The 26,054-nt window shown below is 36.7% G+C and overlaps 1 protein-coding gene and 1 long non-coding RNA gene across 6 annotated transcripts in view; one reads left to right on the forward strand and one right to left on the reverse strand.

Moving 5' to 3' along the window:
- LOC122575758 (microtubule-associated protein tau) overlaps positions 1–26,010 on the forward strand; it is a 34,706-nt gene extending 8,696 nt beyond the window's left edge. The window contains exons 1-9 of one of the 5 annotated variants that reach the window (XM_043745129.1): positions 11,188–11,337; positions 13,251–15,684; positions 15,916–15,962; positions 16,050–16,224; positions 16,368–16,576; positions 16,757–16,942; positions 18,006–18,050; positions 18,654–18,815; positions 24,507–26,010. In XM_043745129.1, coding sequence (XP_043601064.1) covers positions 11,275–11,337; positions 13,251–15,684; positions 15,916–15,962; positions 16,050–16,224; positions 16,368–16,576; positions 16,757–16,942; positions 18,006–18,050; positions 18,654–18,815; positions 24,507–25,505 — 4,320 coding nt within the window. In that variant the 5' untranslated portion in view covers positions 11,188–11,274 and the 3' untranslated portion in view covers positions 25,506–26,010. Of the gene's footprint in view, positions 1–11,187; positions 11,338–13,250; positions 15,685–15,915; positions 15,963–16,049; positions 16,225–16,367; positions 16,577–16,756; positions 16,943–18,005; positions 18,051–18,653; positions 18,816–19,809; positions 23,628–24,506 lie in introns of those variants that run through there. The other 4 variants (XM_043745132.1, XM_043745133.1, XM_043745130.1 and 1 more) reach the window with 4 other exon arrangements.
- Positions 22,926–24,619, reverse strand: LOC122575765. The gene is made up of 2 exons (XR_006319533.1): positions 24,488–24,619; positions 22,926–24,288 (listed from the first exon to the last, which is right to left on the reverse strand). It is a non-coding gene; the product is annotated as an uncharacterized LOC122575765 (long non-coding RNA).
- Positions 26,011–26,054: the final 44 nt, after the last annotated feature.

Here is a 26,054-nt window from a genome sequence, read left to right on the forward strand (position 1 = left end):
GAATGCGTAGCGTCGTGTGCATCCGCGTGTTGCGTAGGCGTGTTTGTACGTAAGATCGTCAAATCTAACCACTTTAAACAAGTATCAGTCTACAATACGCGCTCTAAGAATAGCATTAGTGTCACCTTTACTTTTTTCTCTGACTAATCCTCATAGATATCGTCTCTTTAATGTTAATCACGCGGTATGCGAACTGTCTCATGCAACTACACTCGAAACTCGAAACGAATTTTTAAACTCGATGTACCACTTATCTATATCTAAATCGGGCAATTCCTGATTTTTATCCAATACCGTGAACGTGCAAATACTTTTGTAACGAGGGAAGCAAAGTTCACTGCCACTCATTATACTGGAGTAAGATAAGCTCGGCAAAAAAGTGAAGAGAGAGATCTGTTGAACGCGAGCCTTGTTATTCTTTCGACGCGTCGAACTTTTCAAAGAGTCATGAATTGACGAACATATTCAGTACGGTGTCAATAGAATTAACGACGTATGGAATAGAGTACCTTTTTACATAATATAATAAAGGAAGATCCAGATAAGTAAATACAAAGGACGATATTTCTGTCGACTTTAATTGATGACTAGGATTCTGACGTATTACTTTGCATGATATCAGCGTCTTCCGATGTTCATTTCCGTTCGACATCTTCCGTTCATCTTGGTACCCACAGCCTAATGGCACATTGTCTCCTTCGATGAACCAATGGGTTGTATTTTGGGAAGGCGTTCATCCGGGACGAGTTGTAAAGCCGTAAGGTTACATAAATGTCACGACTCGTGCGCGTTTGTTCGTGTATTCGCATGTTTGCCCGCGGTTTCGAGGCATTAACGGACGAGGATCAACACCCGTGTACAAATCGATGCGACACACTTGGAAAAATATCTCGTACTAATATTCAAAAGTAGTTACCGTTCGCAATTTCCTTGAAATTTGTAATAAGTTGTAACTATTATTTAGATCTCATCTAACATATCCAAAGATCTTTAACGTTTCAACTTAAGCAGCAAGATAGTATTTTTGCAAGGTGTGTCTTACCTTACCAGGTAATGAATATCAATAAGGAATACACGAGAGCTAGAGGATGAGCTAAACTATCGATTCTTAACGATAAGAGAGAACTCCGGCTCGTGGCTCGATTCCAAGGGGGCCTTTGCAAGGCTTCCGTCGTTGTGGATTAGTAATCTTCGATTAGACGCACGACCATGAGGGGCAATACACCTTATGAATAAAATTTCTTTCCCGTCCTTATTCATCCGTAAATCAAAGCCAGTAATTTTTTTATTGTTTTCTTACTTGAGGATGTAATTTATATTAATTAAAAGCTTGTAATGTATTAATTGGACGAACTTTCCACGAAAAAGGTTACGTACGCATGAAATACATTCAGAATGAAATCCGTTGTTGCAATTACGTTCACAGCTGCAAATTGTATCGTGCAAAAAGGAAATAAAAGTAGATCAAAATGTGTATTAAACGAAAGACTGAATTTTGAATCGAAATATGATAAATCTACACTTGTTTTTTAAAATGTCCGCGTAAAGATATAAATTGCAATTTCTTAAAAAATAGATAGTGTTAGGAGATTAAAATATCAGAAAAATAAATCTACAATCGGTATTATCCCCGTCGGTACGTGATTTTAAATAATTAAGAAAGTTAACAGAACTTTTGCGCACGAACATTCTTACCGGAGGATGGTTGTAACGACTAGTATCGATTTTGCGATGAACGAGTCCATTCGTGGTTTTGTCCGTACAAATAGCGACTGATGATATAATTTCATGTATTAATAATAAAAATAAATAAATAAAACGTGAAATAAATAGAAAGTAGGTCTACAATAGATCGTGTATAATGAAATATTTATCATCGCTACGAACCTCTTATAGAAAATTAGTTATATACTAAAGGAAAATTAATTATAAACTAAGTAATTTATATCAATTTTATTAGAAGTACATAAAATGGATCATACATACAAAATATAATTTACAAATAATCTGAAATTCTATCGATTATATATATATATATCTTGTTCATAAACAAATGCTATAAGGTTTTGCGAGGTTGAAAGTAAACCGGCAAACCATCGAAGGTAAAAGCTGTACATGTCCAACGCAGTTAGAAGACGCTGAAACTGTTTATTGCCTCGAGCAATTTGTTGACAAAAATGGTATTCAACAGAAATGTTAACCTGTCGCGAGACTGACACACGCGTACATACGTAACGCATATATCGTAATAGTCGCACGAATAAACTATTTTTGTTCGTGCAACACGAAATACATACGCGTGTATTACGTAATTATAGCACTAAAATAATTAATAAAATTGCAATGATATTTCTTGGAAAATGTATAAGCTGAAAGATGAAGTGACATATATTTCGGTACATTGGGAAAACAAATTCAATGATAGGGGAAACTCGTATAATTTAAAGAAATCAACTTACATCGACAATCAATTAACAGTTCTTTGTTTTATTTCAGGTAAGAGACGAGGTAAAGGTTTATGCCAGAGCGAAAAGTGAAGCGAAATCTCCAGCAACTAGAAACGTTTAGTAACCATGAACCCAAGAGAGTTCCTTCAAAAAGACAATATCGTCACGTATGTAACGTCTTAAAATTATATATCATTTGACTCTGTTTTTATGACGTTTCTGCAATGAAACATGGCGCCTCCATGACGCCGCTACGTATATTAGTTTGCTTGCTATTTGTCGATAATATCATCACTTGGAGTGTAACACCGAGGGATTTGAAATGAATGAAACAACCGTTTCATTGAAGAAGAAGTTTGGCTGAATCTGTACACCACTAACGATAATATGTAATTGATGATGAGGCGCGAAATAACTCGAGAGCATCAACGAGTGACTTGACCAAACCAGCAATTAATCAATAAAGATATTGAAACTCCGAATGTTGGAAACTGTTCTCGTGACACGAATGATATTTATCAACAACCAGACAACATTTTATTAAGTTACCAGAACTGAATTATGGACGCATAGATAAGTTTTATTAGCGACTTTGCGGTATAAAAGATTCTTCCTCGCATTTTATATTTTTCATGATATTTTATATTTACGAATAAAACGAACGTTATATTTTTATAGAAGAAATTTTTCGAAATACACGAGATTCATAGCATCAAACGTTTTACACTTTCTATCCCAATCAATCTTTGAAATATTTATCCTTGTATGTGCAAAGCATTGCCGCGGATATCGGAAGAGACTGACAAATTTTTGCATGTTACTGGGAATCACTTGGAAATTTGAAATATATCACACTAACTGGAATGTCGACCGCATCAACGTAATAACAGTGGAATTAAAGTGGCTGGGTAGTAAAGGGTGTGCCACGCTTTATTCGCGCAACCAGCGTTCGATCCTTTCCTGCTTACAAGATAAATGTATATTTGCTCATAATGAACGGGAAAAGTCACGGTAATCAGAATGAAAGCGACAGACATGTTTAACCATGCTGTCAGGATATTGTTATAAGACAAAGAGAAGACGTGTAGAAATCGTTAAAGCTTTTCTGAGTTAGTCATAATAAGCTTAAGATTTTGTCGAGGATACTAAAACTCTATAAACTTATCGGCCTTTAGCCGATCAACCACACAATCGCAACGACATTCTCGATTACATAATTATCATAAGAGTTCGTCCTTTTTATCACGCGTCCTCGTCTGGCTACGAATTAATCATCGACAACAGTCGCATCTTTTATGCAATTGTTCATCGATATTCGTGGAACGAAATTCCTCCGCGAGACGTCGAAAGCGTCGGCATTTCCCAGGCGACAACTCATTCCTTTGGACGCGCTGACAAAAAGCATAGTGGAAAAGAAAGTTTGGTAGCCATTGCGTGCGGAAAAAGGGGGGACTGGTGCTACATAATTTATCGATAGATTGTTTCGTAAAAGCTCAACGAAGTCGTATGTGTATGGGTGGGTTATCGAGTGAGTTGGTTAGGTGGTCTCGTCGGGTGGTTGGGCGTGAGGCGCAGGAGCAGAGCACGCCAGGACAAACGGACGGACGTGGAACGACGGACGAACGTACCTTACCGAGGAAGGACTTCCAGGTCTTTAAACGAGCTAGTTTCTCGTGAGACACTGATCGACGAACAACCTGGAGATCGCGTTCGCAATTGCTATCGTGGGTCAGCATAGATTTTCAAATCAGGTAAGAGAAATTGTTATCCAAACACGCGTAGCACCTTCGTTCGGTTCGCGAGTCTTGGATTCCAAGGATCGTGGACCCCGTTTTACGTCGTTACCAGAAAGGTCGAAGATGCTAGAAAGTACAGTGTCTTTTTTTCTTTTCCTGATATCTTGTAGGAACAGTCCGGAATTATTTAAACACGGATATCAGAGTTAAGCACGAATGACATTCCGTGCGACGTGATTTCAATTTTACTCGGTGTCGTTTCACGCAAGGGTCTGGGATCTGTGACCTGTATTCGCAGTAGATTAATTGGCGAAGGATTTTCGACTGATCTTTTCGTCATCTTTTATCTCTGTCCGTCTCTGACGAGTCAAAGTTTAAGGAAAAATTCACTTTTAAGAAACGTCCAACTTTTCGTCGTGCGAGTCCTGTAAATAAAATCTGACGTTTCAAATTTTTCCTAGTCTGATGAAATAAAACGTGATAGCGTGTTGCTTCTCGCATAACGAAGTTTCATGCGGCTCAATATTTTCAAAGAATATCGTATAACGTAGAATATTAAATTATCGAGCGTATATTTTAACTGCTCTTTTTTCTATAAAATATTGACGAATAATTTTGTAGAAGTAGATACTTAGAGATACTGTAGATAGTAATCATTGACTACATTTCAGCTAATGCTTATGCAATTCATAGCGCGAGTAACTCGATAATTTGTTTTTAAATGGTTTCGATACACCGATTCAAATTATTAGTGCAATCACCCGCAATAGTAATTGGAAGCAAACATCCATAGACGTATATAATACTTGCACAATACCTAGTTATACACTTAGAAGTGCACTCTTCATCCACGTTCGTTATGACAATTATCTAATCCGAAGACTTTCAACGTGACATTCTATTTTATTACGTACGTCAAACTCGTCTGTTTCCTTTCATCTCGACATTATTGGTGAAGTACATAAAATTCTTAATATCCTTAGCATCGTAATTTTTATCTGATTCATTGTTTAGCAGTAGCGAAAGGACAATAGAATAATGAATAACAGTATAGCGTATTGAATGCTATGTTAAATGTAATAACGGGATACTTGATGACTATACGGGAAAAACACGATGAGTCATGTTTTCCATTTTTCGCAGCAGAGAAATTTTAAAGTTTGAAAATCTCGATCGATGTCACATTATCGAGACTGTCTTCTCGCTTGGTTTTGTGACTAGGTATACATTTTTTTCAAATCAATCAAATTGAAATGTTAGTTTTCTCACTCTCTTTTGAACAAACAAATCATAATTAATCATCTTTACATTAGTCATTCTCTTAATCTTATGCAAAATTACACAGATGGATGCAAACTTTATGTATGTATTGAAATACTTCTTTTTAGCTACCAAGAAACGTAGAAATCAGAAAATCGATAAAAATGGACTTAGCATATTCTTCCCTTGTGATGGAGTTTTGACACCTCGCTATATTAAAAGGATGAAAGAATTTCTGTATAAAATTTGCGCGTTCTTCAATATACGAACAAAATGTGCATTTTTGATTCGCTTCCATTAAGAATTTTCTGGACAGCCGTGAGACGATGTCGTGGAAATCGTTTGGACAATTGTATTTTTGTGTGATCCGAGGATTCAAAGTGTCGATCGTCGATTAATTGTATCGACTATACCAGGCATTCTGTTGGCATGTAAATCTCTTTTATTCTCAATTTTCTACAGTGACTTTCGAAAATCGAAGATATTTCACGTTAGCGTCACGAATAGGACGTCCGAAATCGTTAAGTGCTGAAACCTCTGTGAAATTCCCCTTTGTTCGATAGGCGTAAGTTGACACTATCGTTTAATTCATATTGATTCGGAATAAAAGTTAGAAATTTTAGACATACGTCTACAATAGTCGGTAAAAATATTTAGTTCTTACAAGTTCAGATATAAAATTGTTGGAGAAAAACATATTTCTTCGTTTTCTAGCGATAGCAACGTCTGAAGTTAAAGTATTTGTCACTTATCTTCAACAGTAATCTGTATTATATTATTCGATATCAAATTGCGATCTATAATTTCATTGCCATACGATTTTTTGAAGTCGTCAAAATGTTTCTAATTTCACACAGAATTTCTAACACAGATCTGTTTTTAGTGTTGTTGCTATGTACATGGATTCTTCTTCTCTCTTCCCTCGTTCTTTTCTAATTTTATCCAAACGTATAAATATATTTTTTGCATTGTAAACCATCGTAGAATCGGTCGATCAAAGTATGTACAGGAATACTGCAAAAATCCTATGTATATATAATTCTCCATTGTCAGGTTCTTCGTGTTATCCGGAAACGATCTGATTCAAAGTACGAAGTAATATATCTTCTCCGCATTTCTTCTTTAATCAAAATGCAAACCGTCGTTGCCAGTGCGATTTTTACAAACGTTTCAGTTCTATCAACAGGAAATCTTATTGGCGTAGAACTGGCGGTGCTGCGTTTGTAAATAGGTTAGCATCCAGGAAGCGTTGATGCGTTCTCGATAACTACGCCCACGTGACAATTGCACATCGACGCTGCAGGTGACTCAAAGATGCTGCTATAAGATAAAACAACATCACTTGTACATTGTATATACGCTGCCTCGCTGTTGTTATCAGTCGTTACCCCCAATCTGTCTTTTCATTTTGTCCGTAACAAACCCGTAAATATCCGAAACGCACGCAAGAAACGTGTACCAGAAAATAGAGGTTTAAAGTTATCATGGATAGTGGCCTTTGGCGCTGCTGTCGCAGGATCCACAGGGGACACAGGATTCAAGTCCTGATCGATGTTGATAGCTGGTACATAAAGTATCACGATTATTAATAAGAAAAAGCATACAGAACACTTTGTCTACGCCTTATAGATAGAATTTCCAGAGCAGAGTAAAACCACAAAATACACGATAGGCGCGAAGTATCGTATTACGTGCCATTTTCTCTCAGACTACCAAGAACAGTAGTAAATTTATATTTCAAGCTTCACTAGGGTTATTTATGTACTATAATGTATCGTACCCTGTACGTCGTGTATTTTCGTAAAAAAAAGAAGAAAAAAAAAAATAAAGTTTGCTGTTATTTTGAAAGCAGCTTAATACGTTAATTTTAGAATATTTTATTCGAAAGAAGTGGTGTTACGTTCGTGGAATGTATTCTTATGGTTCACGCGCGAAGAAAACGAAAACGAGAGACCAAAAATTAAAAGAATTGACATTATGGTAGTACAGTGTGTTTCAGAGCTGCGAATAAAGCAAACGATGTTAGAAGATGACGAAACGCATATTCTTTTCATCCATAAACAATTGTGACACATTTTGTTTGATATGTTTGAATGATAAATTTTAGTGAAAAACTAAACTAGTTCTCGAACGAATAGGATTATAATGCCTAAGTAGTTAATTAGAAACAGTTTGAATATAATTACAAGTTTCATAAACCATTTATGTTTATTATGTCATGCATTTCTTGATAGTTCAATTTACATAGCCCCCACCGAAGGATCTAGTTTCGTCATACTCGCACATGTCAACGGTAATAGGGTTTAAGTATCTTCTTTGTTGCTATACGCTGTAACACGACTAAAAGTTTTAACGTGTTATATTCATTCGTTGACCTGGATGCAGTTCGTTAGAATTATGTTTGCGTTAGACTCCGTATCGATCCTCGCAATTGAAAACAATAAAAATTAGCATGCATGCGTGTTAACTGTCATAAACGTTAAATAAATTAATCCGTCGCAGGTGTGACGTTTCCTCGCCGAATGATTCACGCAGCTTTTAATTTCTAAGAAATAGAATGTCCATATCCTTGAATTTATTCTCAGGCGATTACAAATGTTTAGATGTGATACAACCATCGAGTCTGAAAATCTTTGCAAAAGAGAATTTCAGAGACGAAAACGTGGATTTTTCTCTAACTAACAAATTGTCCTAATAGGTTTAGTTATCTAGGCCTGTGACAAATTCTCATTCCTCAAGCATCGCATCAGATATAGTTACCACCTACGCTTTGATCAAAGCCTGAGAAACGCGTAGCTACCTTCCAGTATTCATAGATTGTAACGGAGATCTAAAGTTACCAAACTAAATAAAAATGTTCTGGAAACTTTTACGCTAGAAAATTTTATCAAAGGCATATTACAAACAGTTATTCCTAACGGTATGGACGAAAATTCGAAAAAATTCGAAAAAATTGGAATCTTTGGAGATATTGAAAAAAATGAAGATATTTGTATTTTAAGAAACGTTTTATCAAATAAAAATATTTTTAAAAAGATACACGTTCATAATTATTAAAACACCTGTCTTGCAGAATATGATAATTGACCCAGATTACCAAAAATCCGAATCTATTAATTTAATGTTGAATTTAATAAAAACGTGCCGTAATTTTATTTATATATCGAGAAACATTAGTGGCAGTCGTTAACAGGAATCAGGGTAACCCAACGGATAGTAGTTCAGGGTTAAGTCCTGATGTCGATCGGAAAATGGCGTGGCGAGACATTTTCCGTGCTACGTTCACGTAAGATGACTCGAATCCGGTAATAGCCCGCGTGACATTCGTCACAGAAGTGTCGCAAGCTTTTTTTATGACGCGTGCACTCATTAGCAAGTTAACTTAACCGTATTACACGATGTGCATCCGTGTGCATATAAACGGTAGACTCGAACACGCTCGCCGGGTCGGATCAATAACTTCAGGAATGGGCACTTGCCGAGTAGTACAGACACGCTGTGTATGACCTGTTTCTCGGTCTCCCTAGAAAATGAGAACCAAAGACTTTGATATACTAGCAATTATCTTGGAAAATGATTTCCCGGTCACCTTGTGGAAATGAGGTTCAACGGTCGAATTAATTTCACGTCTACCGGCGTCAGTGATTCGACTGCGGTTTAGATCAAATTCAAAGCTTCCTGATTCCATCTAAATAGCATGTAACGTGTAATTATTAAGTAACGCTGCTTGAATAAATTCTATTCGAAACAAGATTACTAAAAGTGGAGCGAAGCAACTGAACAAAGGAGTAAACGAGCAAACGAGATACAAGGCTGTTCTCGGTCAAATTGCTCACATCCCATAAATCACAAGAAGGGGTTAAATGAGTTGATTTCGAAAGGTGTAGTTATTTCTGACCATCAGATAGTAGCTGAATCACGTGTTCGCTGAAATCGAGTTCGCACGAAATTCTGGCCCGTATAGATTCGGAAAATTCTTAGGAAGGTCGTGCACACTAGAAGGGCGTAAAAGAATCGTGGGCGATATTTTCGTGAGTACATTACAAGGGGTAAAAAAAGAAGAAAGTAGTAGATGCTTCGACTGATAAATACGTCTGAAGGTTACTAGAAGGTTACGGATCGTATTAATTATATATGAACGACTATAATACATTGACCTCATATTTTAATCAAACGCAGACGTGAACCTGTTATATCAAAGCGAGAAAAAACGTCTGGCTTGAGTTGGCGAAGAAATTCGGTTGTAATTGGTGACGAAGAGATTCAGTTGTAATTGATGACGAGCACTTGGTAAAAATGTAGCTTGTTCTCGCATTAAATTGTAAGGAAAAAATTTGCGGGATAGGAAGCAAATTAAATTCAAAATTTGATTATATCGTAAGTACATAATCGTTGCGCTTTATGTGTTTCGATATGATAGATTTGCATGCGCGATAAAGTTAACAAAGACTTGGACGTTTTGATATACGAGGCATAGCTATGTTCCCAAAGAAAATACTCCAACGTCGTAATCAGTCAAATCGTGAATGCGTTGCGGGAATATCTCAATTATATTAGTCTTTCGCACGAAGCTGCCATGGTTTCGTGATACCTACAGAAATGTATTTACCAAGGTTAACCATTGCCACTATTATACGTAGAAATGTGATCCTCCTGTGTTCTACAGTTAGAATGGTTGCGTGCGTTCCATCCTCTAGGCTCTACACCCCTGAAACTTTCTCCATCTTCTTTTTCCTTCCTTTCTTGTTGTTTCCTAACGAACCTTCGCGCCTCGGAACAGTTGATTACTTTTCGGCGTTCAAAAACATTCTCTTTTTCGTAATTAGTAGTAAATACTTAGTTTTCTGTATGTACGTGTTTATGGAGTTTGTATCTAGGTATGACGTGAGGTAAAAATCCGTAAATAATTCCACGTGCGAAAGTACCATTCAACTGTATCGAATTAGTTTTCATTAGTAGACGTTACAAGCGAGGGATCAGAAAATCGAGACCATTTCTAATCTAGCACACATACACCTACGAATCCACAATAATTATAGCCGCACTAATAAAATGCGCTGAAAGCAAATTGACACTGACTACAATGCTATATTCACATTACTTATCGTTAGCAAATAGCAGTACTTTTAGGCACGGTCATAGAGCGTTGTAAATTCTGATTGAACGGTACAGCTGTTGCACGCATCATATGTAGCTATCAAAACAGGTAGAAATAACAATATCGAGCAAATTGCATCCCTAATTGTCGTTGAATTATCCACAGGAAATAGTAGTTTGAACATTGAACAATTTCATCCTTTAATCTGTCGTCACATCTCTCGCGAATATGTCGAATATATAGACATCTTCCAAAATGTTAACACACTGAACGTTAGTACACTGCTACATCAAAGCTATATTACTCATTAACAGTCTCTAATGAAAGTGATCGGAGTATACAGTTGTGTTTCCACGTTTGAATGTCAGAAAAGCGGATATTACTCTCGCAGGATTTGGAAACGATGCCGAACATAATTATTAAGGCCATCAAAGTAGCTCGCTAATAATGATTTCATTAAACAAGCTTCGTCGAGCATCGTATGTATTTAATTGCGATGATTCACGCATCACGACAACCGTCTTTCTCATTCAGTACGATTCATTAGACACAACGTAGACTTGGTTGGGAATATCAGCACTTACGTAGAGTTGTATGATCTCTTTGATGTAATCTTTGATGAAGACTACCCGTTGACACGTAACAGGTTTATGGAGAAATATCTTGTCAGGGGTGACAAGATCGTCCAATCGACGCGCGTTTAAACGTTAATCGCGTATGAACGAACTGAAAAATGGATTCGCAACAAACTGCAGGAACCGCGTCCGAATCTCCTTCGGACCGCGAACTAAATGCGGTAAGCTACAATTTTACAAAAAACGTTCAAGCACTTTTCACGTACTTTCGCTGATGTACTATGTTTCATGAAACTGCTAATCTCGCAGAAATTTGAAAGATTCCTCTGGCAGTTAAAAACATTGACTATACAAGATTAGAAGAACTTCTTGTTTCGATATTTTCAAAAAGTTCTATTTGTTTCAATAGCGTCGAATTATCAATGAGAGTTTTAAGTTGCATATCGATTATTTAATTGTGTCTATTAACGTGATATCTGATTGAAAACTACATTCCACCGGTTTTAGAACATCAACCATTACTTCAAAGCAGTGCATAGGTAAGAAGCAAACTTATATAACGTGTCGGCTCATTTTAGTCGAAACGGAAACATTATTAATGTCTTGCAATCGTAAATTAAAGATCTACAGCAACGAACTGATATTTACGACATTCAGAGACTGTCAAGAAATAGCTGTGATAGAAAAATTGATTATTCTAGTATCAAGTGAATATTGTTTAATAATCATTCGGTAGAAATATTTGATAACGCCACAAGAAATGAAAAGCGAATCACAGGTAGGAAGAGCACCGTATACCGATACTCGTGACATTACATTTCCAATTTTCAAACTAGCAAAGATAGATTTTATCCGCGATGATACTCCATCATTGAATAAAAGTGCTGTCTACTTTGCACCGTGTCGAAAGTTTCGTGTTTACGACACGTTCGTACAAACAGTTTCAACGAGCTTGCCGAACGTTTTTCAATGTTGATGAATTCCATGAAGAAATCAGGGTAAACAGCCTGGCGTTCCGAAGGAAAGCTACTGCTGTAGGTCACGCCAATCTAAAATGCCTCGGTGAATTGCAATAGATGCCGATGGTATACTATAATCATTCGTGGTTTAATCCCATAACGAGTAGAGAAAGTCGAACGGTGGCAGGTACGGTAAATACGAATCTTCAAAACGTCTCCGTTTTATATTACAGACTGATCGATGGGCTCAGGGCCAGTATCGATTATCAACATTTTCCATGCATGTTTCTACTGTTCGTCCGTATCGTTTTTGAACAGCTCCAATTGATTATTATCGAAGTGTGGTACAAACATTCGTAGTAAGAATTATCGAGAATAAAAAGAATGTCACTATTGGTTAAGATGTTCGAAATTACTAGAAGAACACTCGTTAGAATCACTCGTTAGATATTATTATACAATTAGGAAATGTTAACCCTTTGACTATGGGAGACTTTGAGACGTACCAGCCGTACCATACGATGGGAATTCAGTCGCAATCTACACCGAGAACGGCGAAATTTTTTGGTTAGGCGTATATTTCTGAGAATGTGTGTTGAAATGATTAAAACACTGAATTCCAGTACATTAAACCGGTATTATTTATTCATTCATATTCTCGTTTATTCGAAATCACTTGTTTCCATAGAATCCGAACACGAATCATTTGTCGTTTCATGTTTGCATGTGGTTTTTCTCGCCATTTTATCATCCCAATTTTTCATTTTAAGTATATACAAATCAAAAACTGTGAAATGAACATATTTAAATAATATACAATTAACGGAATACGTAATTAGCGATAGTTGGATTATCATTCACTTACATCTGGTTCAAATGAGATTTGCTGCAATTATGGTCGACTAAATTTTCGGAACGCCTATAGGTGCCTACAGTATCACGAGCGTAGATTTACTAAGCGATTTTAGGCGCTAAGTATAGTCAAAGGGTTAATTAGACACATCTAAAATACTTCAATGTCGAAGCAAAGAACACAACTGTTATTAATTACGTCGTTCTGTTTGTACAACAATTTTATGAATCTGTATCGAGCACCGTTAAAATCTCACTTGGAAATTTGTTCTTGCGATCTGTGGCGACCGTGAATTGTCGCGAGTAAAATTGTTATTTCGTAGGTGAAATCAAACCCGCCATTACCATCTGTCTATCGGGCGAGACCGCAAGGTCCACCTGGATTACCAAGGCAGCCTGTAAATAATGGTGCCGTAGGACAACCACGACCGGGTGGACAGCTACAGCAAATTCGTTTTGATAATCGGTCTCCAGTCGGACAAACGAATCCGGCTCAGTTCGTCCAAGTCAGACCGTACGGATCTCCAAGATCACCGGGAGGTTCGTTCCCTCAGAAGCCACCGCAACAAGGTCAACATCCACCTATCGTCCTAAATCCGCGTTTTCCACCGTCGCCCGTGCAACGTTCGCAACTGGGACCTAGACCGCCTCATCCTGGAAATTATCAAGCGCAAAGGTTCCAAGGCAACGTACAACGACCTCAACATCCAAGACCAGAGCATCTAAACGGGCCTCATCAATCAAGGCCGCAGCATCCAAACGGACCTCAGCAATCGAGGCCAGAGCATCCGAACGGACCTTATCAACAAAGGCCAGAACACCCAAACGCGCCTCAACAAGGACGGAATCCTGACATTCTCGCACGATCGCAAGAAATCGCACAAAAACCATTGCAACGAAATGAATCATTGCTGAACATATCTCGACAGAATTTAGCTATCAAAAGAGAAGATAAGAAGCCGTCACTTCCGCGAATAATAGTCGACAAAATGGCGGATGTCGATAACTCGAAGAAATTGCAGCAGTTTGAAAAGCCTGTCTCGAAGGAAAAAGCCGAATTTCGAGAAAGTGCGGAGAACGATGACGACGATGATGTTGTAATGGACAGAAAATCGCCACGTGCTAACGGAGACGTTAGCAGTCAAGAAGTTTTAATAGAGTCTAGCGTACCAAAAAGTGACGTTCAGTCGGCGAAAAGGCCAGAAATCGCTACGATAAATGGAAAAGTGGATAATAAACTGAACGCGACTGCGGAGGGAGTTGGTCAGCAAATTAAAGAAGTTGCTGTGAACCTTGACAAAACACCTGTTAAAGATTCCAACACGATGGAAAGTGATAGCAGGTTGTCCACGAAACCGGGCGAAGAAGCGCGGACAAAATTGTTAGACAAGCAGGAAGTAGATAAGGCTGGTAATCAACTAGACGAACCAGAGAAGAAATTAGTCGAAGATCAAACCCAGAAAGAGGACACGAATAAGGGAAATGTGACCACAGCAGGTATAGAAAGCAAAGTTGAGAAATCGGACGATATCAATGTATCTGTTGCGCCTGAACAATCTCCCAAGAAATCGGAAGAAGCTAAATCAGGACAAAACGAACAAAATTTAAACCCGTCGTCGACAACCTCAGAAAAATTTCGTGCAACCACACCAATGAAATCGGATGAGGATAACAATCAGCAAATGCAAATCCTGTCTAAGTCCACAGATAAATCTCCGGCAAAAACCAGCCATGATCAGAGTCAACAGAATCTGAAACCATCCGCATCTCCGAATAAATCCCGGTCAAGTACACCCTTAGAAGCGAGCGAAAGTCAAAAGGAACTCGAACGCGACGAAACGTCCAAACCTCTAGAACAATTGCAAGAGGATATACCAATGGATACAAAAAAGAAACAAAGCGATCAAGAACTCAAAAATCCACCGGCCGCGTCTCAAGTGAATTCACTTGCGACTATCCCGGGAGAAATAAAACAAAAGGAAATGGAACAAGCTGCGGAGCAACACGACATTGTGTCTGCATCAGAAACTAAATCAGACGTAGATCTGCTGAAGGAAACGGGAGAAGTTAAAAGCAAACAAGAATCACATTTAAGAGCACCGATGAAAGCAGATCGGATCAAGGACGAGCCAGAGCCCACTGAAACGTCGAAAGCTGAAAAATCAGGCGAGGAAGAAAAATTAGCGGATCTTAGTCATTCTCCAAAGGAGAAAGAATTAAGAGATCCATCTTCAAAGTCACCGGCTAAATCGACGAATGCAACCGAAGAATCAAGTACGGAAGACGTTTTAGAAGACTCCAAGTCCGATAATCTTCGAGATTCTTCGGAAACGCACGCGAAAAGAGTTGCCGTGAGTCCTCCTGCTTCTGAAAAAGAAGCAAGTGAGACACAAGAATTCCCAGTACCGTCAAAGGATGGAGAAAAGATTGGAGAATCGGTACTGTCTCTCTTAAAGTCTCCTGAAGAAGGAGTGAAAGGTTTCGACAACGGAGAACAACGATCACTGTCGATAAAATCTTCGCCATCCCACAGTCCTCGCTCGCCTGTTTCTCCAAAATCGCCGAAATCACCGAAATCGCTGAAGTCGCCTGTAGAGAACGAGGAATTAGAAGAGAAGGAAAAAACGGAGCAGAAAAAGGCTGATGACGAAACGACACCGGACACGAAAAGTTTGCCGAAATCGGTTAAATCGCCTAAAGTTCAACGCGCACCGACACCTGCCAAACGAAAAGAAAAGAAGTCTTCAACGACACCAGGTTTTTATTTACGTTTAAGAAAATTTCGGGAGAAAATAGTGAGAATAAAGGTATTAAAAAATTCGACTTGAAAACGCGGAGCTTTGTTCTTTATCATGTTTATCGTAGATAAATGCTGAAATCGAGACATTTTACTGAGATTTTGCTTCACAAATATCACGATACTGTTATGTGTATGTTTCTCTTTTACGTAACGACAAAAAGAAACTGTGTTTATATTTATTTTTACAGAGGTTGAAAACGGCAGCGTAACCAACGAGTCGGCTCAATCCAGCACGGTAAATAATTTTAATTCAGCACATATGCTTTCGTACATCTTACAAATTATCGAATCGATGGTAAAATAGCGTAACAATCTTGCGCAGGAACCAACCACAAACGGAGTTGGGGATTCACCAACGAAAAAGTCACCCTCTAAATCGAAAGATGCTGACAAAGGGCCGACAGCTGGGTCACCTGTAAAATCGCCAAGTAAGTCCGTCAAATCGTTACCACGAACTCCAGAAACTCCTTCGTCGACAGCCGGTCAAGAGAAGAAAAGTAAGTATTATCGAAATTTTTGCCTAAATTTTATAACAAGCTCGACAAGCTTTGCGTCGAGTATTTTTGTTTTAATTTTTATGTAACGAATTGGCCGATTTTTGCAAAGGACGCGTGTTAATAATATGTGTCGAATCCTATAGAACTGCCTATGAACAAAATTCAAGTGGGATCGGCGCCCTCTCCGAACTTAAAAACCGTACGATCGAAAATCGGCTCGTTGGAAAACGCAAGCTACAAACCAGGTGGCGGAAAGGTGAAGATAGAGAATAGGAAGCTCGACTTTAGCAAGGCGCAGCCGAAAATTGCCGCGAAGAACGAGAAATACACACCCAGTGGTGGCGATAAAAAGGTTAATCGTTTTACATTTTTTTTTGGAAATCTTTTTGGTGTCATAATTACGAATAATTATCTATAAAAAAAAATCTGCACGTGGCATGGTTTATAATCACTTCATCTAAAATATATTCCTTCTTTTTTTTTTCCTGTATTTTCATTGAAAAATTATTATCGTTCGACTGTTCCTTGATAGATCGCTCAGATGAAGCTTCAATGGAATGCGAAACCAAAAGTCGGTTCATTGGAAAATGCAACGTACAAGCCTGGTGGTGGTGACAAGAAAATAGAAACAGTGAAGCTCGACTTCAAAGATAAAGCAAAACCGAAAGTTGGCTCCAAGGACAATGCCAAACACATTCCTGGCGGTGGTAGCGTTAAAGTAAGAATTCCAGTTTGAAATATATTTCCTTAGGAATGACGACTACTCTTAGAAGCACAGATACTCGTAAACTCTTCAGTGAATCTTTTATTTTCGTTTGAAACTTATTTTAGCGAGTTTGTAATTCGATTAACAGCTGTATGTCTCCATAGTCATTCATTTAATACCTAAAATTTTCCTGCTCCAGTTTTTCCATGAGTTTATATTGTACTATATAATCATAATTTATTAAGAAACATATGTTTTGTGTTCTCTCTCATATTCGTAACTAATTAATGGAAGCTATTATAGGAACGGATGTATTTGAAAATTTATATGTACATATCCAAATTTTCAAGCCAATGGTTATCACGTACTTCGCTTGACATCACCCGTTTGTAGCGTTTGGTGTTATCGTAGTGACGAATCATTTTTCTAACTAAATGTTTGCATTTTACTTCGACGTTTGTCTATTCGTAATAAAATAGTGTATCGTAGCTATTCATTTGGATCGTGTCGCGAGAGTGGCAGATTGATTTCCACTGGAAAATTACTTATCTCGATTCTGATTGAGTCGTTGCATGTAGAGAATGTTAATGTAGACCTGCATTTACATTGTACATTTTACATTACTTAAAAAAAATTAGCGTTTTCAAAAGTTACAGAAAGCGAGAATTCTAGCATCAAGAAGAATTATTTCTTCTTATAAGTAAACAAATCGTTCTTTCCTTCTTGACGACAGACTCAGAGATACCTTTTGTTTCATAAATTACTCCACGTCATACAAAATATTATGTGTTCGACTAGTTGAGATAATTATTGAACGTAGGTACTTTACGCGCTATGACTTTGTTAATTGGTCCGTTTATCTTGATGCAAAGAAATCTTGAATATCACAATAAAGTATCTTTTTCAAATGTGGATCCTTTGGGACTGTCTGATTAGCAAAAAAAAAAAAAAAGAAAAAAGAAAAAAAAGAAGAAAAACACTTCAACCTCTGCTCTAGCGTACGACTTTCCTTTTGTTGTCGCATGCATTGTCACCCATCGTTATTAACAAGTCATTATTGTTTGTTGGTATTCAGTCATCGGCAACACCACCTAAGACGCCTCAGGATTCGAACAACGACGTAAGTATATTAAATAATTTCACGACACGATACGTTAGTTATCCTCTCCAGAGGTAGCTACTCATTGCATCGATATCAAAACGAAACCCACATCCATAATCTGGACTGTAAATCGCAAAATTGTAAAAGGGAGTAGCTAATCCGATTCGACTGACAACTAATGATTCGCCGTTTTTAACTAATATTTGTCGCTTTTGTGTATTGTCGAGATATACGAAGCAAGTCTGTCAAATTTTAACTTTCTTTTTTTTTTTTTTTTAGCAGTAAGCAAATTCAATCTAAAGGGATTAAAGCATGTTTCTGCATGTTTTGAGATTAGTATAAATGTTCGTTGCAGAAATCAAATCGTTAGCGTTAGAGAGCACGATGCGGAGAGGCTTCAACGAGAATGGGACTTAAATTCAGGATAAATTTATAAGTTCAATTTCTCTTTAAATCTTCTAAACACGAATATGTTAATACATTGCTTATATATCTAATTAATTACGTTATCGACAAGTAACTAAAATTCTAATTTCAAAATCTACATCGTCATTCATTCGTCATTTCTTACGATAAATAAGCATCAAAGAATAACCAAGGTTCTTCTAACGTTACTTTCAGATCCAAACCCAAAAAATTGATATCAAAGCCGAGAGTAAAGTTGGTTCCTTGGATAACGTGAAGCATAAGCCAGGTGGCGGTGACAAGAAAATTTTCAACGATAGGGATTATCTTCGACAATCGGGAACTAATCCTGAAAGCCTCTGTGGCAGTGGATCCCAGGTATGTTTTATCTTGCAAAATCTCGAGAATAATTATTATTATTCCTTATTTCAAAGGAAATGTGGCAGTTATAATTTTTATATTCAAAGATCGAGATCATCGAACAGATTAGCTCGATCAATTTTGGGAAGAACTTTCTCGGTTTTATAACATTTCGCAATCTTACATCTTTTTTCTCGAGATTCTTCGTCGTGTCACCTTCGTTTGCACCATTTGTCACGAAAAAAGCTTGACAACACGCGTTGCATGCTTATCTGCAATTTTTTATCCAACATTTATGATTTTACACTTTGTGACAAAGAATTATTACCAAAATAATATTCACTAGTTTCTTTCGTTCAAGTTCTATTTTACATTTCCTAACATTTTTACGATGACGACAAATACAAACGAACAAATTCCGGTTATTTATATACCTCATACTGTACCTCATGGAATAATTTCATACTACGTTGCGAAATAATTTTGAAGCAACACGTTTTTCTTCGTTTGTCAACTACGATCTGTTAAATTTTGCCAGATTACGCATTAGAAAAAGCTAATATAATTAAGCTAATAGAACTAAAGAAAGTTTAAATATCTAAAACTTGTAATAGAAAGATGTAATGGTCGCTTAATCCTTTGAAGCACACTCTCAATCTCAATTCTCATACTCAATCGTATGTAGATATATTATTTTATACAGCCGAATTTCTTGCAAAGATATACGTAATAAAATAACGCATTGTCATAAACAATTACGATACTGTTTACGATACATTATATCACGAAGGCATTGCTCGACACCCTTGGTACGTATTACCAAGCGTGCTACGTACGTACGTATAGTTGGTGAATGATTTATGATAAATCGGTGATAGATACGTAACAGTTGGTACAAAGAGGAAAATGCGCGCTGCTTCAAAGGTTTAACGTGACCCAGATTAGAATGAGCTAGCAAGGTTGTAACGCGGAGGTTAATGGGCCACCTTAATCCTATGTGTTGTGCCCGCAGAGCCCTGTGCCCCCTGGCACGGTCGCCGCCGGCAAGAACGGTCTGCCTACATCGGACGAGAACCTCAACCAGGAATGCTAGATCACGAAAACTCAACCGCTAGACCCGATTTCCTTGTCACTTGCGTCTGATTAATCATCCGTAATATCTCCCTCCTCGATCGTCGAATCGAACGGCCAGTATTGACCCGTTGTTCGATGAAGACGAAACGTTGCGCGTAGAAACGAAGAAGGAACATATATATAGTCGTGCGAATTCATTTCATCGTAACGCTATCGCAAGCGTATCGTATATGATTTTCAATCGATTAATAAAAGATTTAAGATTAATAACAGATCCGGCTCTGTTCGACGTCGCGTTTAACATCATGATCGTCTGGAGTCAACGATGACTGGAAGATTTTTTACGTGCCATACGGGGACAGCGTTTTTCGCACGGAGTTCTGGCGTTTAATCGATGAAAACTAGCGCAAAAGGCAAAGGGGTATTTTTCCTCGTCGCTATGTGCTCTTACACGATCGATAACGTATACGATGTGTATACGTGTCTAGCGTACAACACTACCATCACCAGCAAAATGATTTCCCCCACCCTGTTAACGCATTTATCCACCAAGTCACTTCAGATAATTTGCGACACTTTTTCAGATTGAAAAAATGTGTTTACAAAGCTTTTCATACGACCGAACACAGATTACACTAATCGTACATCATCGTAACACTTGTCGTAGCGTAATTGTCCAACACATCGAAACAGTTTATCAATTATCGCAGCTGAATTTTTCTTCGAATTTTTATAAATACGCAAATACTTCGATTTCATCGTAAACTTACATATTACATATAAGGAGATACTCGAGCAAAGGATACAATGCTTCCCTTATTTGAGATTTGCACGGTTACGACGATACCTGCGACGATAAGAGCGCAAAATACTATACAATTGTTTGCTATATCTTGTACATTGCGATAAGAACCATTTTGAGACACGAACGTTTCTAAAGGCATTTTTCCGATCTGAAAAGGAAATGCGGTAACGTGATAACGTTTAAGTTCAATTAAATGAATGAATTCTCATTTATCGTAGTCACTTAGAACACGGTTTCACACTAGCACGCCAATTAGAACAATTTTACGATCGCATAATGCCAGGCTCATTGTTCCAATTGATCGATATCGTAATTCACGAGACCGAGAGTAGGTGTATTTTTGTTAAACCTACAAGAATAAGGAAACGCGAATTTCCGGGCTATAGTGTAAATAGTTAACTGTCGTACTAAACAAGGCTTTGGATGTGCTATGGTAACGAAAAGCAAAATATAACGTTGATTAATAAATAATTTTAACCATAATACTAACGCTAAGTCATAGAGCTACTTGTACGATTAATTGAATTCTATTTTAGCTTTTTTATGGTGCGTTCATAAATTTGTGTAACGTACATATAATTCGATTAACATTAGTATCCATAAATAAATACGGTTGTACGATATATCCGATTTCGAAATTGCGGCAGAGAAACAAGTGAAAGAAAAACGAGAGGAAAGTAGAAAATGCAGCAGTTGATAGCCGGCAGAAATGAATTAATATCGTAGAAAAAATTTCTAAGGTTCAAGTAATGTCAAGCTTCACGATAGACTGAATCTCAGGCTACGTAAAAAGATATAAAATTCGAAATCGGTGGTGATAACACTAAAGAGAAGAATATTGCGAATGAAAAGGTAACGGCTGTAATTACATTGTCACATAGGAAATATAATTAAACGCTATAAATGTAATCTAACGTTAAAGGTTTACGTAAACTCGCCTACTCCCGGATTCAAGAAAACTGATACGTGCTCCATATATAAAATAATTGAAGTATGAAGACAAAATGCGGTGATGCACAGATTATTAATTTTATCCTTACGTACTGACATACTGAGGAAACATCGATTAATTCGAAGTGGCGATATCAATTGCACGTTGTCATAAGATGATGCAAATGAAGAAAATATTAGCAATTAAAAACTTTGTTTCCCCTCGTGCATCACCACCTGTTGAGAACATGTACGGAGTGTACGTTCGTTGAATGATCATAACTACTAAGTTTAGAATATACGCGTAAATATATACACATTCTACGTCAAGTTTTTGATATATTCTTTGTGTATTTGGACAATGCATTTTTATCATAAAAATGAGATTCTTGTATGCACTCTGTACATGATATATCTAGATCAGGTGTATAGGATAAAGTATTACGAGTTGTTTCCTTTAAAACTATTAAAGAAAACAAGAAAAAATATTTTTTCTATGATTTGTTAATTGAATTATTTAATTTTTCATTTAGCTAGTTAAGAAGGCGACTCTACGCTTTCCTTTTTAATGAAATAATCTACCGTTTTTGCATTTCCAAGTAGATTTTATTTTGGGATAAACGCGGAAAGTCTCTGTTTGCCATCCAAAAGATTCCATAACAAATATATATAAAACAAATTTTCTTGTTAATCGTAGTAATTTTAGAGGAATTATCTTGTAACACTTTCTGTGATACACTCTGCATAATGTATTTGAATAGTTTCTAGCATTTTTCATTAACCATCGCTTAAACTGAATCAATTTGTTTTAACTCTTGAAATATCAAACGGAAATCAATTTTACCGTAACAATCATTATTAGGGCTAAGAAAGTTTATAAGTATCAGACTATTCAATAATTTTCCTTCCTATATATTGATACATGTATAGATTTATCGCTTAGCAGCACGCTATGATAAGACTTAAATCATTTTACGCGCCATGCAATCCACTTACTTTGATTTCATCTTGATGTTCAAGAGTTAAATCAAGTACGATTTTTCCATTACCGAATTTACATTTTATCTATCGGAAATTTATCCGTTAGAGAGAACTATTCTACGGCATTCACATCTCGTGTATATAAATCGTATGCTCGATTCTAGCGAAAGAAGAAAGAGTTTAGTGTGAACCAATTGTGACTCACCCAATTTGTGCTTGAATTTATGAGCAGCTTTCTCGTGTAAAGTAAATTCAAACGATGCATATTAAAAACAGAGTTCAAAGATATGGATCTCTGATGGATGAAGTTTACGACGTCGAGCGTCGATTTATTGGGAATTGCCGGGTTCTGAAGAAACTTATCCCGCGAAATAAGTTGCTGTCGTCTGTACGTAGATCGGTGGAGGAACCCCGTTGCAGAGTCGAACACAAGAAATACAAATGATATTAGAATCGTATACAATGCGCAATCGTATTCAATGCATCGAGTGAGAAAAGGATATTTCGCACGGTTGCATCGAATACGTTTCATATTGTATTTAAACGATAGAATACGATAAATTCGTAATCGTTACTGTAGATACGTAAACTATCTCTATTTGTTGTATACATCAGAATAAATACTTAGATTCTACGACTGATCTACAGTCGGTTGAAAAATGAGAATCAATAATAAAGTAAAACGTCGATGGGAAAAGCAAAATAACTGAAATAATTTCAGAGAAATGTCTCTCTCTCTCTCTCTCTCTTTCTCTCTTTCTCTCTCAATCATACGACTTTTGAAAAACTCATACGATCTATGCTAAAAAGGTATATATCAAGTATTATTTATACTTTATTGCTTCCATATACTGATTAGTACATATTTCAACTTGATTAATTATCCGATGATTCACAAAAATTAGATACGTAATAATAAGTTGCCGTAATTGTTACGAATAATCACACTGTCATACGAATATTATTGTATAACGAATATTCGACGTATTGTCAGACATAACAAGAGAGCCATTATAATAATATTTTTGTTTTTAAATTTATATTCCCAGCATTTTTATTAAACCCCCAAAAGGTTAAAACTGTGATTAGTTCGTTACATAGAATTATATTGTCATCTGTAGATACACATCTGTATTCTAAGCAAACGTTTTAACATAGAATAATGAAAGTAAATTTAATAACGTTTAAGGAAAAAGTATTTGCAGAATGCAATTTAAAATTGTTATCATTAGGGGCTTAAAATGTTGCTTACACGTATAATTTCTTTATAAAAAAAAAAAAACAAAAAACAACGTCCATTTCATACACGGTATGAGAATATCCATTTAATGTTTTAAATGTTTCTATAGAATAAAAACAGATATAATAGAGAACCTACAGAAAGAAGTTCTTGCGCACAATTGTATCATCACATTTTTTGTTTTTAATAATCAGTAATAATTTGTAGCACATGCAGCGTAATTTATAAAAGCACATGTGTAGTTAATAGCATACACAAATGCTAATACTAAAATATCAAGTAGACAGGAATGACTTTCTTTAGCTTTAATTTCTCGAGCATTTAAATATTTAATGAGTTAGTTCGGTGAATTTTCTTATACGGATAACAATAAGCACAGCGTGTACTTCACCCTCACATGTAATACTTGGTGGACACAGAAGCATCGCTGCTAATCACCGCATTTATAAATTAAGGTCAGTCTGCACATAAGTAACACTTCAATGATGAATTACATCAAATTTATGGATATTATGCGATTTAGTCGGATGTTACTCGTTTTAATTATAAATTTGAGACTTTTATCAAAATTCTTAATAATTACGCTAAATATAGTTCAATTCAATTTACAGTGAAATTTATATTTTTAACGATAATAATATTTTTAATATGTCAACTTACACATTAATCTGGTTTTCAGGATAATATGGTTGAAGAGATCAATTTATCTACTGAACAGGCAAAAGATGATTCACCACAACCACCACCAAGCACTCCAACAAAGGCACAAAAGCTAGCATCACCATCTTCTATGGTAACTCCTCAAGCAGTAAGAAATAGTCTGGCTAAATCTCCTGAAACAGTACAACCAAGGAAAGGTTCATCGGCTCTTGAAACTATAGAGGTAGAAGATGGCAACAAAGAGAATTCAAGTTCAGAAGATAAAAACGTAATAAAAAGCAGAACGGCGAGATCCCCCGTAAATTTAGATTCTCTTGATAGTCCTCAGTTAAAGAGCCCGGAAAATAGAACAGCGAAATTGCCTATTTCCCCGCGTACTCTTAATCGCTCTGAACTAAAAATTTCCGAAGAGAAGACAGTAAAATCGTCGGTTTCTTCGCGCCCTTCTAACTCTCGTTCGAAGAGCTCGGAAGAAAATATAGCGAAATCACCTAATTACCCGCGTCCTCCTAGTAGTTCTTCGTTAAAATCTTCAGAAGACAGAGCAGTGAAATCACCTACTTCCCCGCGCCCTCCTAGTAGTTCTTCGTTAAAATCTCCAGAAGACAGAGCAATGAAATCTCCTACTTCGCCACGTCCTAGTAGTTCTTCCTTGAAATCTGCAGAAGACAGAGCAATGAAATCTGTTACTTCTCCGCGCCCTCCTAGTAGTTCTTCCTTAAAATCGCCAGAAGACAGAGCGATGGAATCTATTATTTCCCCACGTCCTTCCAGCGGTACTTCGGTAAAAGGTCTAGAAGACAAAGCAATGAAATCTCCTAATTCTCCGCGTCCTCCTAACAGTCTTCGATTAAAGAGTCCAGACAAATCTTCCTCTCACATGTCTAGAAAAGTATCGCCAAAGGAATTACGGCTTCCGAAATTGGCACCCTCTCCTACACCACAAGAAACTGCTATAGTTTCTGAAATTAATACTAAAATTAGTTTACCGAAATTAACAGAACGTGTTATACATTAAATCAGTGTTTCATATATTTCAAAATAAATTTATTTGTTATCGAGATCTTTCAGGAGAAGATGTTTCCTCGAACTATGAATGATTGCTTGTGTACATTGAACCTAGCAAACCAATCGATATGAACGAAATATTAAGTCAATAAATATGCGCTTTTTGATTAATGATTTTATATTATTTTGATGTAGAACTCTTTTAAGTAGTTGTAACATAAATTATTGTAAGAAGAATGGGAAAGCGAAAGTGATGAAGTAAAAGGGAAAGCATGAAGTACATATTTCTAATTCTAGGTACTTCTTTCTAATAAAAACAGTCCTATTTTAATGTCACATCATTTATTACAAAGGTGGTATTTTGAAGGAGATCGAGAAATGTAATATTTACAGCACTTAATATCGTAAATAAAATTTTGCAGATTATAATACGAATAAAACATATTTATATATTATCAAGAACATATGTATTGTTATGAAGAATAATAATAATTAAAGGTATAACAATTTTTAAAGTAACGTAGACACAATAAAGTATGTATAAATGATTTTTAATGTA

The sequence above is a fragment of the Bombus pyrosoma genome, linkage group LG15 (genome assembly GCF_014825855.1).
Source record: "Bombus pyrosoma isolate SC7728 linkage group LG15, ASM1482585v1, whole genome shotgun sequence".
NCBI lineage: Eukaryota > Metazoa > Arthropoda > Insecta > Hymenoptera > Apidae > Bombus > Bombus pyrosoma.